This window comes from Pholcus phalangioides, unplaced genomic scaffold, assembly GCF_987345545.1.
Source record: "Pholcus phalangioides strain wild (caught in Gottingen) unplaced genomic scaffold, Ppha-v1.0 ptg000024l_1, whole genome shotgun sequence".
In the NCBI taxonomy this organism is placed as follows: domain Eukaryota; kingdom Metazoa; phylum Arthropoda; class Arachnida; order Araneae; family Pholcidae; genus Pholcus; species Pholcus phalangioides.
Genome location: NW_028301616.1, coordinates 18,230,081 through 18,247,426, shown reverse-complemented (window position 1 = coordinate 18,247,426; position 17,346 = coordinate 18,230,081). Strand labels below are relative to the sequence as shown.

Sequence of the window (17,346 nt, the reverse complement as noted above, 5' to 3'; positions counted from 1 at the left end):
CCCGTGTGAGGCCAGTACCAACCTCTCATCACAATTCGTCTAATCCCTTCATCTCGACAGACCTGCTAACTTCTCCATCAGTATTCGTCCGACAAGACTGTGTACGCAAACCTCTACAACAACCATACACCGGACCATTTGAAGTTATTTCAAGAACTGATAAATATTTTATGTTGAACATTAATGGCAATCATAAAAATGTATCCATAGATCGCCTTAAGTCATGTTTTATGTTAAATAATAATTTATGTGACACGTTCAAAAATCAGTATGTTTCCAGGTCTGGCCGAAGAGTGCCATTTCGTATTGACCCTTCGAAATTAGCAATATGATTCGCAATTATGTATAGTATATGTATTGCAATTTTCTTTTTATTATTTGTATGATTATTATTCAATTTTTCTTCTCTTAAATGTTTCGTCTTCGACTGGAGGGGGAGTGCTGTAGTGCATTCTTATCTGTATAGATGGCGCACCCTCCTCACGCTCCTGGTGATTGTAAAAAAAAAGAAAAAAATGCCAGTTGGAATTGTACCACGTTATGTTTCTTTCGTATATTAAATTGTTAAGTTTTCATTACGTTTTATCTTGTCACTATAAGCATCGGATTAAGAGTATATTCAATAATTCCATTAACTCAATGTTTTACTCGAAAACTTCTAATGAAACGTTAAAAGGAATAATAACAGAACTAAAAGATAATAAAGCAAGTGGATACATTAACAACTAAAATGCTTACGATACATTAACAACCAAAATGCTTAAAATCATCTCCTTTTATCACTTGGATATTATTCAAAACAATGTTGACTTGTCAATAACAAATGGGTTATTTTATGATGAATTAAAATATGCTCTTGTAAACCCTATTTATAAAGCAGGGAATATAAATGATTTGATGAATTATAGACCAATATCAATTCTTCCAGTTTTTCAAAAATAAAGGAAAATGTATTATAAAACAACTAATCAGTTTTTGGAATAACAAACACTTTTTTGCATCAAACCAATATGGCTTTCAAAAAACAAAACACAGAAATGATTATCATTGAATTAAGTAATCATTCAAACTACAGATTAATTAACAAATATTTCATTATAGTTTTTTAAGACTTAAAACGAGCATTCAATTATGTTGACTTAGATATTCTAACAAAAAAACTCTTCTAAGCAGGCATACGAGACAATGTACTAAATTAGTTTAAAACATATTACAGTGAAACTTGTGCGAAACGGAACATCAACAGACTGAAATAATATTTCGTTTTAGACAGATTTCCATCTCATACAATGTCCATCTTAGAGAGGTTTCACAGTACTATAAAAGGAAAGAAGCTGATAAATGGTGAAATCAGCACATTCCAAAATGTAATGAAAGGAGTCCCATGAGGATCCGTCCTTGGGCCATTTGTTTATATTAATGATTTATGTAAAATGAAGTTAAATGGTTAATTAATCTCATTCACCAATGACACAAGTCTATATGTTGAAGATTTAGGAATGGTAGATTTTGAGAAAAGGGTTGAAGAAGGTTTACTCAAGATTAACACCTAGCTAAATAAAAACAAATTAAAACTAAACACCCAAAAACTAAATACATTATGCTTAAATTGAGCCTACAATGTAATTGTCAAGAAATAGAAAGAGTTTATAACTATAACTATTTAGGAATTATAATTCAGGATGATCTAAAATGGAATTTCCAGTGTGAAAAAATAGTTTAAAAAATTATAATCTATACAGCAATCATATAAACTCAAAAACACAATTGGTGACAACTTTCTAAAAGACATATTTTATGCATGGATTTATTCACTAATAACATATGGAATTTGTGCCTGGAATGGGGCATATGATATAAATATACAGGGATTAAATAACGCAACAAAATAAGGTTTATAATAACAAACACTAACAAAAATAAAGCAGAGTGTCACACTCTTAACATAAGACAAATCTATATATATATATAGGATTATAAAATTTGTAACAGTAAATTACACATGGCTAACAATGAAAAGTAATGGAACATCAACTAGATATAGAAATATTTATCAAGGCCAAGAGTCAATAAAACATTATTTAAAAAAAGTTTGTTTTACTACACCTAAAATACAAAATTTTTTTCACACAATGAACCAAATGAAAAATAATATGAATTCCAATTTTAAAATTTATTCATTTGCAAGAGAGACAAACTATGAAGCAATTATGCAATAAATATTAATGATTCTTGAGAAACATATATGGTTTTGTATGGTTATTTTTTCTGTATATGGTTTTGTGTGATCCTAATTATTTTTGTGAATATTGGCATATTGCAAGAAATAAATATTTTGAAATTTTAATCGTTCTACATATGCATACCAAAGTCAATCTTCACAAACTATGAGCTTTTTGTTTTGCTTCACATATTCTTGCATGAGTTATACTTGAGAAATTACATACTGACTTATATATTGATTGAAAAAAATGTATACGTAACATCTATATATCACATTTAAGATAGCATCACACTTAACATAAGATTGAAATGTAAATGTGTATATATAACTTGCTATTAAGTAAAGAATTGTGTTTATCTTAAATTAAAAAAAAAAGTGAAATAAATTCCTAAAACCTTAACTATAAGTTGACAAATTTTTGAAAAATGTAATGACAGTCGCCACTTAACTAACAGATAATAGACCATTCTTATAGACCTGCTGGAAGGACACTCTAGTTTCTTGGGGTCATAGAGTGAATTTTCCTAATTTTATGTACGTATGTATTTCTGTTCTGTGTTACAGTTCTTGTCTTTTTGTATTCACTTATTTGTCATGTTGTTGTCATAACAAAAAAAATTACTCCCTTCCTATTTTCAAAAGTTTTCACCAATTAGTTCTGGTTATTAGCGTCTATTTATCGAGGCAGTTTACTGAATGGTAAAAATATCTATTGTTTCAGGGGGAAAATGTAGAATGATACAAAAGCAAATGCTCATACTCCACTTATCCACAAAAACAGATATTTAAAAGTCAACAATTTTACACCCCGAAAATTAAAACAAAAAAATTACTCAAATCCTAGAAAATTTCATCCCATCTCTGAAGTTCTATATAGTATGACATATTAATTTAAAAAGTAATGGTTCCATGTGCATATAGAATATTTTTGTGGACTCAAAGTTGCTAAATCAGAACAAATAAGCATACCCAAAAAGTTCCAATTAACCAATTTCTTATGTAATATTATCATTATAAATGCCGGACATTGGCTACTAAGACAATTTTTCATGTACTCCCTGGAAAATGCCTGTGCGATTTGCATAACCTCATTGCTCATTATACAAGGACATTCTCCATTATATTTTATGTTGTTACTGATTATTTTCCCCCATAGACTTACAGGAGTGAGCACTGTTGGTTGGGGAAAAACTGCATTAACAAAAAAGATATAAAGTAAGCAACAGAGAATAGTGAATGCTGAAAATCTAGGAATCAATTAAAAAATTTAGTTGAACAAAAAATACTGTACTTCAGTTTTTCTCACGGCTGGATCCAAATCTTTACTTTTTGAGTCTAGCATGTCATGAAGTAAACAATTAAATAGCTTGGTCAAAGAATGCACTAGATGAATTGAGGAAGTTTTCATAAATGTCTGGCAATTGTGAGTCAAAAAATGAAGCACAGGATCCACAATCCATTCAAACATGTCATCTACTAGTTGCAAGTCTTCTTCATCTAAGTCATCAGTTATGGTGTTTAAATATGATTTCTTTGTTGGTCTCCAGCCCAACTGAATGAGGAGAAAAACAAAAAAAAAAAAGTATTTTTTTGGAAAAAATAGTTAAATAATAATTGTGAAAAAAATTTTGGGCAATTTTGGCTGAATAAAGGGAAAAAAATCCCTTTGTGAAAACTAAACAAAAAATGACCAGAAATATTTTTGGTAAATTTTAAGAAATAAGATAAATAACAACATTGATGCACTAACAACCGCGTTCACAGACAGTTTAACTGCAATTGCAGGTTAAAGAATTAGAGATTGAAACAGATCAGTTAAATTCGGGTTTTTAACCAATCTGCGCTGAGCTCTAATCCTTTAACCTGTGATTACAGTTAAACTCTGTCTGCGAACATGACCATTAGACAATATGTAAATATGTATAGATAAAGCAAAATTCCACCTGATGAGGTTCTAGGTAAATCATTCCACATCTAGAAACAGTTGCTGGAGAAGCTTGTTCAAGGTCGGCCGGCTCAAAAATCAGATTCATTGACGAGCTCATTTGAATTATTTCACCACTCATCAGGCATAGCTGAATTAGGAAAAGATTGATCGACTCAAACAATAAAAGCATATAGCATAAAAATTTTCATGAAAGCACACTGATGAAAAAAAAATTATCCATGCTTCAATTGGTAGATATTGATTTTAAAAAGGATTATAAGATCATTCTTCTTTTTACAAAAAAAAAGAAAAATTGGATTGGTTTCAAATAAATTGATATTTAGCATGATAATCATGAAGGCTAAACACTGCTTGGTCTTGCACAGTTGAGATAATATATCATTATTCGTAACAGAATAGCACAAATAGCAGAAATCACTGAACTCGTTTTAAAATATATTTTAAAAATAAACAAGGCTTTCTTTCAATTTTTGGAAGACGTAAACTAAGGAGTATAGGGGAAAGTGTTCCACTGACATATTAACTTTACAAAATATCTAGGCTTATAAATGCTAAAATAAAAGCCTTTTAACCCTTTGAAGGGCAGACATTTTCCCAAAACCATAAAACACAATGTAAACAGGTGGTTTCATTAAGAGGACATCGTGCCGGAAGAGGTTTAATTAAGGAGGCAAGATATCTTGTCAATGTTGCTTAAAGAGTTAATATTGATCACATGATTTACTATCTCAAATCATTTTTAATTGAGTTGAAACACATGCACTTTATAGGTTGTTATGCCATTGGTTTAGAAAATTCATAATTTTTCCTAATTTCCACATTTGCACTTCAAGGATGAAAATAGATACATTCAAATGCATACATTAATGAGAAGTAAGATTTAAAACAATGCAAATAATCGTAACAAGGCAATAATTTCTATTTTAGATTATATATAACATGCTTATTTTCAAAAGGGAACATTTCAATTTCTTTTCAAATTCACTTCAACTTTTTGAAATTGATTTTTTTTCGGTTCTCACCTTTCAACATAGTTTTTAAATGTTCTTCTATTACTTCTGTATGATACCTGTGGGGTCCACTTCTTCTACTATTGTAAAACGGTTCATTCCAGAGGAATATGTTTCTTACTTCCAACTGTAAATTTAGTGAATGTGGAAATGTTCCCACTTGAAAGTAAGCTCCTCATATGAAATTTTATTTGAGAAAAACCGTATTCATACCATTTTTGAATATTTGTTGTGAAGTGAAATTTAAAAAGAGGTTATGCTAATAGTCACCTTCTTGTTATCATCTAGTACTGTATTCATGTTTTCTATCCACACGGCATCTACTGGTCCATCAAACATAATCCATTTCCTGTCTGGAGATGGATTGCTTGCATACTCCCGAAACTGGTTGGCAAGTACACCTTAGCAGATATAAAAAAAGAAAACACTCCATAACTTATACTTTAAAAGAACAAAACAATACATATTTTTTCACTGGTAAAGAGATTTAATTTGTAATTAAGATTGCTAAAAAGCTGTGGCTCTTTTAATAACAATTATAATGATTTAAAAAAAAGCATTTGACCCATTTTAGAAGCTGAAGGATAAAACTCTAGTTCCATTTCCAAAGAATTTTTGTGATAAAAAAAAAAATTGGCATTCATGTAGAGAATTTTGGTGTATTTTCATTTTAACTTGAAAAACCAGTGATCTTTAACCAGTCATCTGGCTATGACAGAATAGCATGTCATACTGATTTTTGGCATAATTTAGAAAACTAATTATTAATTACTTCAATTATTAAATTTGTTTTTTTTAATGATTTTTCAAAAACAGCTAATAACATGATGAAGTTAGTTTGAATGTGTTTACAATATATATATATATTTTAATCAAAACATATATTTTATTAGCTTTAAATTTCCATAAAGGGTAAAATAGAAATAAATTGGCCAGATGACTGGTTAATGAGCCTTAGAATTTGTTTAATGTCATCATCACTACAATTAGAAAAATTTCTACTCAATTTCAGTTAAAAGCTGAGAATCACTTGTTATGTAAATAATATATATACTGATAACTACCATCAGTCCATTCGTGAGAAACAGGATCAAAACATCCATACAGCTGACCCATGGTGATAGCTTTTGGGTTGATGATGCTGTAATGTGTTTTATATTCTTCAACACCGCATTCAGGCCCCAGCTTCTCAATATCAGTTAAAGCATCTGCTAATACTTGATAGGCACATGTTTTGCCACCCATTGGATCACCAACAATCATGAGCCCATGACGGACAAGAATCATCTCATATATCTAACATATGAAGGAAAAAATAGAGGAAAGTAAAAGCAATGATATGGAACTGCAAGTTATATAGAAATGATAAATAAAATAAATATTTTTGAAAATATACATACTTGCAGAAACATTTTTTAACACACTCACCTGGATAATTTTGGTGATGAACCAGGGAACAGGCTGCAAATTTTTCTTGGCAATATTATCATTCAGAGCTTTGTGTAGAACTTTATAATCTGGTTCAGGTAAAACAATACCAGGGAATAAATCCGATATTATGCCTTCAAATAAAGGGACATCCTAAATAAAGTAAGAAAATGAAATGATGACACCACTTCACCCCATTTAAAAAATTGAAATTATGTAGGCTAGAGTACAATGATTCTCAAATTTTGAAAGCCTGTGGCCTAGTTGATTTCTTTTTGTGAGTGACAGGCTTGTCTATATACACACACATGAATAATAGGGAAAAATGAAATAATGAAAGAAACACTGTTTCAGTACCAAATAATAAATTAAGATCAAATATGATGTTTTAATTTAAGTTTGAAAAAAAAAAAAATCTGATATTTCTATGAGTTTGATATTATACTTCTAATATTACCACTATCATTATAAATTACAATAATAGTATGAAACAGAAATATAGCAGCCATAACTCACCTGAGCAAGAAATTTTGCCAAATTCACATCATTAATGGCTCTCAGAACTAGTATTGCCTCTGACTCTTCTGGATATTTCAATTTGAGGTTGCCTGCTGCTGTAAGAACAGATTTGACAGCTCGCATGCCATAATCATAATGATGCTGGGAGGATAGTTGCTCTGAGCAGAGCCTGTATGTAGCCACTATTTTACCTGCCAAGCTAGAAGGGAAAAATAAATTAATTAATAAGCTATGAGTACATAGAAAAACAAAATAAAAAAGAAAACAAATTTAAAATTAGCAGTCCTTGTTCATGGCCGCTGTGGTTGTCGAGTGGTCATAATGACAGACTCGCATCGCGGGGATCCGGGTTCGAACCCCACCGCCACCGCAGTGGTGGTCGGCTGAAGTTGGTTTCCTGTGGTTCCCAACTTTGAGGCGCAAATACGAGCCGATCTCCCCATTAAAAAGTCTCGCCACAGAGAGCAACACACCTACAACGATAAATTATTCAATCATTACACTTCACTCACAGTTAGAAAAACTGGTGGCAGATGGCAGCACGCCACATATCAAGCCTTACACAGAAACAAACTTCACGTCAGGTTTCACTACATATACACACACATTCCCGCATGTACCAATTCGTTAAAGGTTCCGCAGAGGAATATGGACAAGGTGCATGTGTGGTTTAGTAGTAGTCCTTGTTCATGATGCTTTCTATCTGATAAGGCAGGGGTTCTTAAACTGTGTGCCACAGTGACCTGGCGAGCCTCAAACATTTGTCAGGGGTGCAGTGGAGTGGCTGTACTGACAAAGGTTTTTTCTTAGATTCTTTGTTGAGCTGCTCTAGGGAGCCATGTGTAAGCATTGATTAGCGAAAAGGGGACCGGGGGTGGAAAAAGTTTGAGAACCCCCTGTGATAAAGTATTCCTTATTGAATCAAGATGCATATGAAGAATTCTTTTTGTAATACAAACTAAAATAAAAAAAAAATTATTTTCTGATAAATCACACCAAATGTAGTTCATCTGTATAGTACTGTCGAAAAAACCCCACCAATTTAGCAATCTCAAAACTTTGTACACTGACTCATATAAGGCAGAGATAATTTTTCAAAATCTATCAACATTTCATAAAAGAATTAAAAAGAAAAAAAATATTGCTTTTGTTTGTTAGTATGATCACAATGTTCATTGTATAAATGACTTTCAGTTCCAAAACAGGAACTTGTTAAATTCTTTATCCTAGTGTACTCATGAACCAAGATGTTAGAAAGATTTCACAAGTATTTCGTGGCAAAGATACATAAATACCAAAAACTATCCCATAATACGTGGATTTGAAATATTTTTCAAGTCAACATTATTTCTTGAAAAAAAAACAGCATCATAAGTGAAGTCATCAGAAAAATAACATTGAATTTTTTAAACCAAAAATGACTAAAATTAACACATTAAAACATTACATTCAATTGTCCACACTTGGGAAAATTTTAAACTTTGCACTAAAAAATTAACCCCTCAATGAAAGGTTAAAAAAACAAACATTCTGAAAGGTGTCTAAGCTCATTGTATTGATATTGAAAATTTTAGGTATTCATTCAGAATTCAGAACCCCCCCCTCCCCCCCACCTCAAAAAAAAAAAATGAAAAATAAAATGGTGTTTCTCTCAAGTTAGGCATGGGCACCCTAATTTGAGACAGTACAGTTTTTGTATTTTGACTTATGTTCAAGTGCCTTAGTTTTAACTTATAGCCAGTTAAATCTTTTTAGAAAGAAGTCCTATGACAATGCCGCATTGGAAACAGTTCAGAAATAATTTTATTCATCAAAAATAACATCACAACCTTTATGAAAAAACAATAGAGTAAGTTTATGAGAGACAGAGGCTGCTGTGGTGGTCGAGTGGTTATAGTGACGGACTCGTGATGCGAGGATCCGGGTTCGAACCCTACAGTGGTGGTTGGCTGAAGTTGGTTTTCTGTGGTTCCCAACTTTAAGGCGCAAATGCGAGCCGATCTCCCCGTTAAAAAGTCTCGCCACAAGAGCAACAGTCCTACAACGATAAATCATTCAATCATAACACTTCACTCATAGTTAGAAAAACTGGTGGCAGATGGCAGCACTACACATAACAAGCATTACAGAGAAACAAAAAAAAACACTTCACATCAGGTTTCACTACACGTACACACTTGACTGTAACCCTTTAAGAAAGCATCAATGAGATATCTTGCCTTTTTAAAAGCCTCTTATCTTGGCAAGTTCAGATATTTTGTGAAGGTGATTTCTCAATGAAATACTTTTCCCTGTACCCCTTAGTTTGAATCTGCTTAAAATCAAAAAATATTAAAAATAATATTTTTTTCTCCAGAAAGAAAAGCAAATAGCTTACAGATAAATAAACTATCTACATATATACATACCTGTCATACATAAAACATCTATATATGTCTATATATATATGCATACCTTCGAGCATCCACAAAACCCATAGAATATAATGATATTTCTCCTATCAAAGCATAATCAGGAACCATCATAGCCACAGTTCTGAATAGAACCTGATATAAATAAAAGGACGGGAGATGAAAGCTTTTATTCTTAAACACATAACATACAAATACAAAGGCCACAACAGGCAAACTGCCCAATGAGGTGGTGGAAAAAAAGTCCATAAAATATACAGTCGATCCTGCTTATTACAACGTTCGCACTTAGAATGTTTTCCCGCTTAGTAGGACTCATTTTAAGTGGATTCAACTCTGACTTATTCTCATTGAGATTTCCCATTTAGAACATTTTTTCAAAATGGTTTTTTGAAAAACGTTATAGGTGGGATCCACTATAGATGTCAAATATATTTAAAAATAATGTGATATAATTGACTTGGTTTACTGCTCCCTTGACCAAAAATGGGGGGGGGGGTGTCCATTGGTTTGAATGAGAAATAAATTAAATATTATTCACATATACATATATATATATATATATATATATATATGATGATGAAATACTTAAACTGCTTTCCTTTATTCAGTTACACAGTGATGCATATTTTTTGTTATTCAAGTCAATTTTCTTTGCAAGCTTATGAAGTTTTGGATTTTTAATCTGCTTCTTTTGGACACATCTATCCATATAAATTCATTATTACGGTTTTATTATTATACAATAAAGAAGATTTAGTTGAATTAGAAGATTTCAGTTTTTTAAATGAGAATGCTTTTTCTTTTTTGCTGAAATTAGCTGTTCCATACAAATACTTCATGAGTTACAGCCAAGACTGAGGCCCAGTGCCGTAACTAGCCATTCCTGTGTCCTGTACAAGAATTTGCATTTAAGCTCCTTCTGGGCCCCTTCCATGTGGGCCCTGTGCGGGTGCAACTGCCTAGTTATGGCACTGCTGAGGCCAAATGCCATCATTTATACTAAGAAAAAATAATCCTTTTAATGCACATAAATAAAGATAATGTAACATATAAGCATATGTTTCTGACAACTAAATCAAAAAGTATATATAATTAAAGAGCATACTTTCAAATTGTCTGGAAGCTCTTGACGTCCAGCATATCCTGGATTCATTGTGATGAAAATATTACACGTTGGATTGAGAGACAGTTCTGTTCCTTCAAAAACAAATCTTTTCATATTTTGGGCAATAGCATGTTGTATACTGTGTATCTGTTGAGCAATTACAGACAACACTTCAAGTTCAATTCTGTTGAACTCATCAAAGCAGGCCCAAGCACCAGCTTGAGCGAGTCCTTTGAAAAATTTTCCCATGGCTTTGTAATCAAGACCATCTGAACAGTTGAATACAACACACTGGAAATGAGTTAATTGTAATTAAACAAATGTTTCAGCTTTGTAAATCAAACTCTGCACATTTAATTAAAGATTCTTCACAATTCATTGTAATATAAATGACAAATACACATATACATACTTGTTTTGCAACTGCTTTTGCAAGATCTTTGCTAGTCTCAGTCTTGCCTGTTCCAGCAGGTCCTTCTGGTGCCCCACCAAGGTGTAGCTTTAAAGCACCCATCAGAGTTCTAGGAGAAAAAATAAAATAAGTTAATTTGACACTGGCACTACATGTGGTACCACTGTAATATACTGACACAAAATAAACTAGACAATATATCTGATTAAACACTCTCAACATTTCCTGAAATAAGCATTGCAACACTTATATTTCTGAAGCATTTCTAGAACTTGCAATAATTATACACTGATGAAGAACATAAATTGGTTTTAATGTAAAAAAAAAACCATTTTCGAACCGAAATGACAAGGATCCAAACACCCATTATGCATTTTTGTTCAAATCTAATATCAATCCATTTACAACATACTTCCCTAATTCTGTCCTCAACTATCTACATCATAGTTTCCCAAACTTTTTATATTCCATCACCCCCTTTATCAGAAAGCTTTTCCTTTCACTGTCACCCCCTCCAACTCAAGTGAACCAATAGAATCCTATGTTAAAATCATAGCTTCAATCGCCACTTTCCCTGGATGATTCCATTGCCCACCGGGGGGGGGGGGGGGTTGATATTGCCCACTGTGGGAAACACTGATTTACATCTTCACTTAATTAATCTTAAAATCTTGGGCACTTCAATGTCATTATGACTTATGCTATTTCTTTTCATTGTACAAGACAATAAGGTTCAAATGCTATTTTTAGAACACGTTAGGAAAAAAGTTTTGATATAATATATATATATAAATTTATACCTTTCGCTAGGACTTTACGAAAGCTTATCAGCCTCATGATGCCATCTCAACCAGCACCAGATTGAAAAATAATGTGATTAACAGATGCTTGAAAATATGATGTCTCACTCATTCAGTTTGTAATTTACTAGTTAGGTGACTGTTTTTTTCTTCAGAATTCTTGATGCTGTAGAAAATCTTACGTCAATACACGATGGTTTATAATTTTTAGTTCATTCTTTGCATCCCTATTTACTCTAGGGAACAAACTGTACTCCAAAACAATTTTTAAATTGAAATTTATCTGCTTAATCTTTAAATTATATTTATTCATTTGAAATGGTATTTCACTACGAAGTACCTAACTGATTATGTGTATAGAAAAAAGTAATAAACATTGCAGGGCTTTCAAAACAAATTTTTCTCAATAATTTCTATTTTCTCTAATCAGGCTGGCCCCCAGTCCCAATTAGGCTTGATAAATTTAATTAATACTGTAATTGAATTCAACCCTTTGATGTATTGTGCAATTGTGTCATATTACTGGCAAAAAAATTGGGATGTCCTGTAAAACCGGGGCACGTGGTCAGCCTATGTAGGGGTTGCCAAAAAAACATTTTTGGTCAAAAGGGGGTCGTGCTTCAAAATGTTTGTGCACTACTGCTATAAGGAATCAATTTTAGCAGTTACTATATGATTTAGAACTTCCTGGAACCTTAAAAAACTTGGATCTTGCCCTGAAACCATTTGCATTTCAAAACAAATTCAGAATAAATACAAAGAATATGTTAAAATATTATATCATCACAGCAAAAAAATACGTTTTTGTATCAGAAACCCCTGTAGGAAAAAATGTGTCAACTGTGTGAAACATGAAAAACTATTTTCTGTTAGTTCAAAGAATTAAAAAGCTATTTTTGATAAAAATAAACTCTGATACTTGGAACAAAAATTAAAAAATAAATTTCACCTATAACATCGATCAGTTAATGGTGTTATCACTAAACGTCCAGAGTTCCCAAGATATTCATATCCATATTCCAAATCTGTGGTGATCATTCTCACAATAACAGTTTCATTTTCCCAGTAGTATCTCAATTGGCTCAGCCAGCTGAAGTCATCAACATTGGAAACATTATCTTTAGCTAACTTAGCCACTTCATCTCGAGCTAAACAGAAATATAAAATGTAGATGGGGGAGAGGGTGTAAGCTATAAATACTTGTGTACGTGCACTATCATTCACTGAAAAAAACTGAAGGCAGAACAAATCGGAATAAAAAATGAACATATATGGCCACTGCAACATTTTATAAATTCATATTTTAAAACTGCCAAACCAAAAATTAGCACACATCATTTGATTTCAAGACAGCTCTTTAAACTTTCAATTTTGTAAAGAGCACGATAAACATAGAATAAATGATGCTTTATTAATAATTAATGAATAAAAAGTTTCAAGTAGTAAATACGAGTACTTAATTTTGCATTATTTTTCAATCATAATGCATAGATCAATTTTTAAATAAGTAAAAATAAAATGCACGTACATATGAACATATGCTGACAAAAAAATGAAGCCAATCATTTCAATTAGAAAAAATAAATAATTAATGAAACATAAACATTTAAAGGGTACTGGCTAATCTTTGAGAAATACCATGAACGTCAACAACAATCAAAGCTCCAAGTGTGATTCTTTTCCCGGGATCCAATTTTCCTCGAACCAGTGCAACAATATCATCAATCTGTTTGCTACATTTCTGCAAATAATCCTGCCACAAATCAGAAAGAGATCAATTAAATCTTTTGAATTTTAATGATATAGTATGCATAGATGTAAAGAAAGTTGTGGATCATTTACTAAAATATCATTTCAATGAACACAAAATGAATCAGCTGACACTACAATTTTCAATATTTTTCAAAAATTTAACTAAATTAAGTTCCACACTTTAGAGCTGGTCATCCACTGGAATCTACTATGAGCAGTAACGAGTCATGGAACAAGTCACATGCATGCGCAAGACTACTATAGCAGTCTTGGCACACACGACTTGGTATAACTCGTAGTAGCTTCTGGTGGGTGACTAGCCCAATTGAATATTTAATAATCATTAGAATTCTTCAGAAATTTATAATCTGGCTATATTCTGTACCACATGCAGTAAAAAGTGTTATAATGATAGCTTGCAATAATGTGGAAAAATGTCGTTATAATGGACTTCTCATTATAAGAAATAAATACTTTCAACATTAGCTATTTGATAGCGCATTGGCAATCACTCATAGCGAGATTTTGGCTATGAGCCACCTTTGTTATATTTATTTATTTCATTTATTATAATTCATTGCACAAAAAAATATATTTACACATAATCATTGTTGTATATACATGTGTAAGAGAGTAAATAAAATAAGTTGAATATTTTGAATTTCTATTGCTAGCTGAATGAAAATGCACATAAGCCTATTTGCATAAGTTATTAAATTATTATTATCTTACTTATCAGTAGAGCCCAGATTATATGCATTTGCATATTTTGGCCTTTTTTAGCATTAGTGCATATAAATGCATAAAATCAAAGAATTTTCAGTATAAGTGAATATTTTTGAAGGTTTATTTAAGCTCACTTAATTTTTTTATAATTTTTAAAACATAAATATTATTCATAATATTTTCACAACATCAGTTTTGTTCCCACAGGAGAAATTTAGTGAATTAATACATATTTATGCGGTATTTTATGAATATTAACTGTTTTATTGTAAGGCTATTTCTAGAGATATGTCAAAGTGTTAAATTTTTTTTAGAAATAGTGTCGAAATTCTTTTGTTACTCGTATTTTTGTTATTGAGCAGTTACAACAAACTGAAAAGTAAAAAATGCCTGAATTAAAAATATGTAGAAGTTCTTTGCATACGCGGTATATATATTTTTGTAAATGAATACATATGCACGAAGAAATAGAAAAAATGCATTTTAAAAACACAACTGCTTTTTCTTTTGCATGGTAATTTTTTAATGCATATTTTCTCATTTTTCATATATATTTCGAAATTTGACTTTTTCAAGATTTCTAGTGCATATTCTGGGGTATTTAATGCATATTTTGACATTTTAAGTGCACAATTTAGTATTTTAAGTGCACATTTTAGTATTTTAAGTGCACATTTTAGTATTTTAAGTGCACATTTTAGTATTTTAAGTGCACTATTTCTATTATAGAATTTTTAAATGCATATTTTTTCATTTTTAAGTGTATTTTCGCATTTTTGAGTGCATATTTGCATATTTTTAGAGCGTATTTTACCACTTTCTTAGTGCATATAATCCGAGGCTCCACTTATTAGTGTCTTTCAGTTTTTAAACACAAAACGAGTGAGCTAGATATGTTAATCAAGAGCTTGAAATTCATAGTTGAAGAAACATGCTTCTGTCAACTCATGTCTATAGCAATCAATGCAATATAGTACAGTAAAAGTCACTGTTATAACATCAGCTTACAATCATGAAAAAAATTGTCATTATAAAGGACTTCTCATTACAAGCGAATTTTAGTATTTTGTTCTGTCAGGTAAAACTCTGTAATTCTATTAGTGAAATTATAATAGTCTTTCAAGTAATTTTGTTCGGATATCAGAGAATGAACAGGATGCTAATTGCGAAATTTTTTGGCTCAGTTTATTTACTAAAAGTTTTTTGCACAGAATTTTGTACTGTATTCTTACTGTATGATTGGGCGGATCGACTGAATAATTAAAATTCTTAATTATTATTTAGCTGCTCAATTCCATAATCTTATGGAATTGGGATAACATATTTCTACTGATAAAAACCTAATGTTCAAAACGTTAAAAACCTTTTGATCGGTTGTTCCGAAGCAACAAACTGTTACATTTGGTAAAAATAAACTCTGGAGGTCAAAGATAGTGAAAGGTCATCACCGGAAATCAAGTGTTCCGTGTGTATATTACGTAAAGCCTAAGAATAGGAAAATAGGTACAAAATTTAACCTTTTCCGTGCTAATCTGTTGGCAGAATAATATTTACAAGGAGTATGTGCTGTCATGAGTGATTAGTAACCCACCCTTACTGTAACCCTCTTTACGATCAGGGACATAATACTGTGACCAAATGGCAGTGGAATAAATTAAATCCCGCTGACTGTTTCTTCAACCTCTTTTTTCCACATCACGAAGCTTATTGTAACCCTATGAAACAAAGTTGTGCGTGTGTTTTTCTTTTCTATGTTCTCCTCAGCTTTCACCCTTTTTAATTTTCCACAGCACCCCCCATATATAATGTATTTTCTCAGAATTAATCCTTCTATTATATGCTGTATATGGAAGTGAGAAAGAGTAGGTGAGGGCGAAAAAGCAAGGTACTGTTATCTCTCTGTAACTTTCTTATCTAATTATCTACTGTCTGTACTATTCCTCCCCACCCTCTTCATTGATTTTTTTTCTTCCCCTTTTTTTAAACATGTGAACAAGCCTACCATATTTATCGCTTACACATGTAATACAGATCATTCAAATTTATCGCCAACAACTTATAGGTGAAGGGTATAATTTTTGAAGAGATAAAAAGAAAAAAAAACAGATGTTTTTGTAGACGTTACAAAAGAAGCTTACTGATTTTTAACTTTCTATAAACAAACATTTCTTTTTACCTTTAACATTATGTCTTTGTCACAGGTGACACTGAAATAAAAGCATGTGGTCGGATTGAGACAGAGTTTTTTATTTTAGCGACTCACTTGTGCTATAACAGGTTATTTTTTTCATTGACCAAAAGGCTACATTAACCCTGGAGCAACTGACTGGTGTAGATTTGTTGTATTTTTCATGAACATACGACAGTTCTCCCATTTTCATTGCTTATTTTATTTACTTTTTCATATTTTGAGAGTTATTTATCTCAATAGTAGCTACCTAAAAATGTTGTCAAATAACAAATTAAAAATCAATATATAACTGATTATGAGTTAAATTTTTATTTTCTTTTTCTCAGTGAAATAAGTGCAATTCATGAATACCTGTAGGGTATTATTAACTATGGAGTCTGAAACCTCTGATGTCCAATAGATTGAACACACGCAAAGAACAACTTGACCAGGCCAGTTCAAGACATACTCAGTCCTTGGTACTGCAGCATATGCTTCTAGGGATTTATGAATAACATCTTTCAAACTTTTTTTCATGGCAGATTCAACTTCAACAAGCCATTTTTCCACCATTCCCTAGATGAAAGAGATAAAGTATAAGAAAAAAGAAACTGGTGGTTTCTATGAGTTTATTACAGTATGGAATATAGAAATACAACAATGGAACATGGAATAACATAGTCTTTTCATAAAAAAAAACTGCAGCCTCACTATTTCTTTCGGTATGAAAAAATAACAAATCTTTACTTTCAAATTAGGTTGGCTACTACTGACATCTTTATATGAATGAGAAATCCTATTTAACACTTTTACGGGCCGTACAGGATCTTCCTCTACT

General features: G+C 31.6%; 1 protein-coding gene across 1 annotated transcript in view; it reads right to left on the bottom strand.

Moving 5' to 3' along the window:
* Positions 1 to 17,346, bottom strand: part of LOC149068889 (dynein axonemal heavy chain 3-like) — a 130,300-nt gene that overhangs the window by 77,404 nt on the left and 35,550 nt on the right. The window contains exons 25-36 of the mRNA XM_089250328.1: positions 16,881 to 17,084; positions 13,499 to 13,613; positions 12,810 to 13,008; positions 11,061 to 11,169; positions 10,649 to 10,939; positions 9,584 to 9,675; positions 7,127 to 7,328; positions 6,611 to 6,763; positions 6,247 to 6,478; positions 5,453 to 5,583; positions 4,168 to 4,299; positions 3,516 to 3,776 (exon numbers count right to left, since the gene is read on the bottom strand). Of these exons, the coding sequence (XP_089106454.1) occupies positions 3,516 to 3,776; positions 4,168 to 4,299; positions 5,453 to 5,583; positions 6,247 to 6,478; positions 6,611 to 6,763; positions 7,127 to 7,328; positions 9,584 to 9,675; positions 10,649 to 10,939; positions 11,061 to 11,169; positions 12,810 to 13,008; positions 13,499 to 13,613; positions 16,881 to 17,084 (2,121 nt within the window). The remainder of the gene's footprint in view (positions 1 to 3,515; positions 3,777 to 4,167; positions 4,300 to 5,452; positions 5,584 to 6,246; positions 6,479 to 6,610; positions 6,764 to 7,126; positions 7,329 to 9,583; positions 9,676 to 10,648; positions 10,940 to 11,060; positions 11,170 to 12,809; positions 13,009 to 13,498; positions 13,614 to 16,880; positions 17,085 to 17,346) is intronic.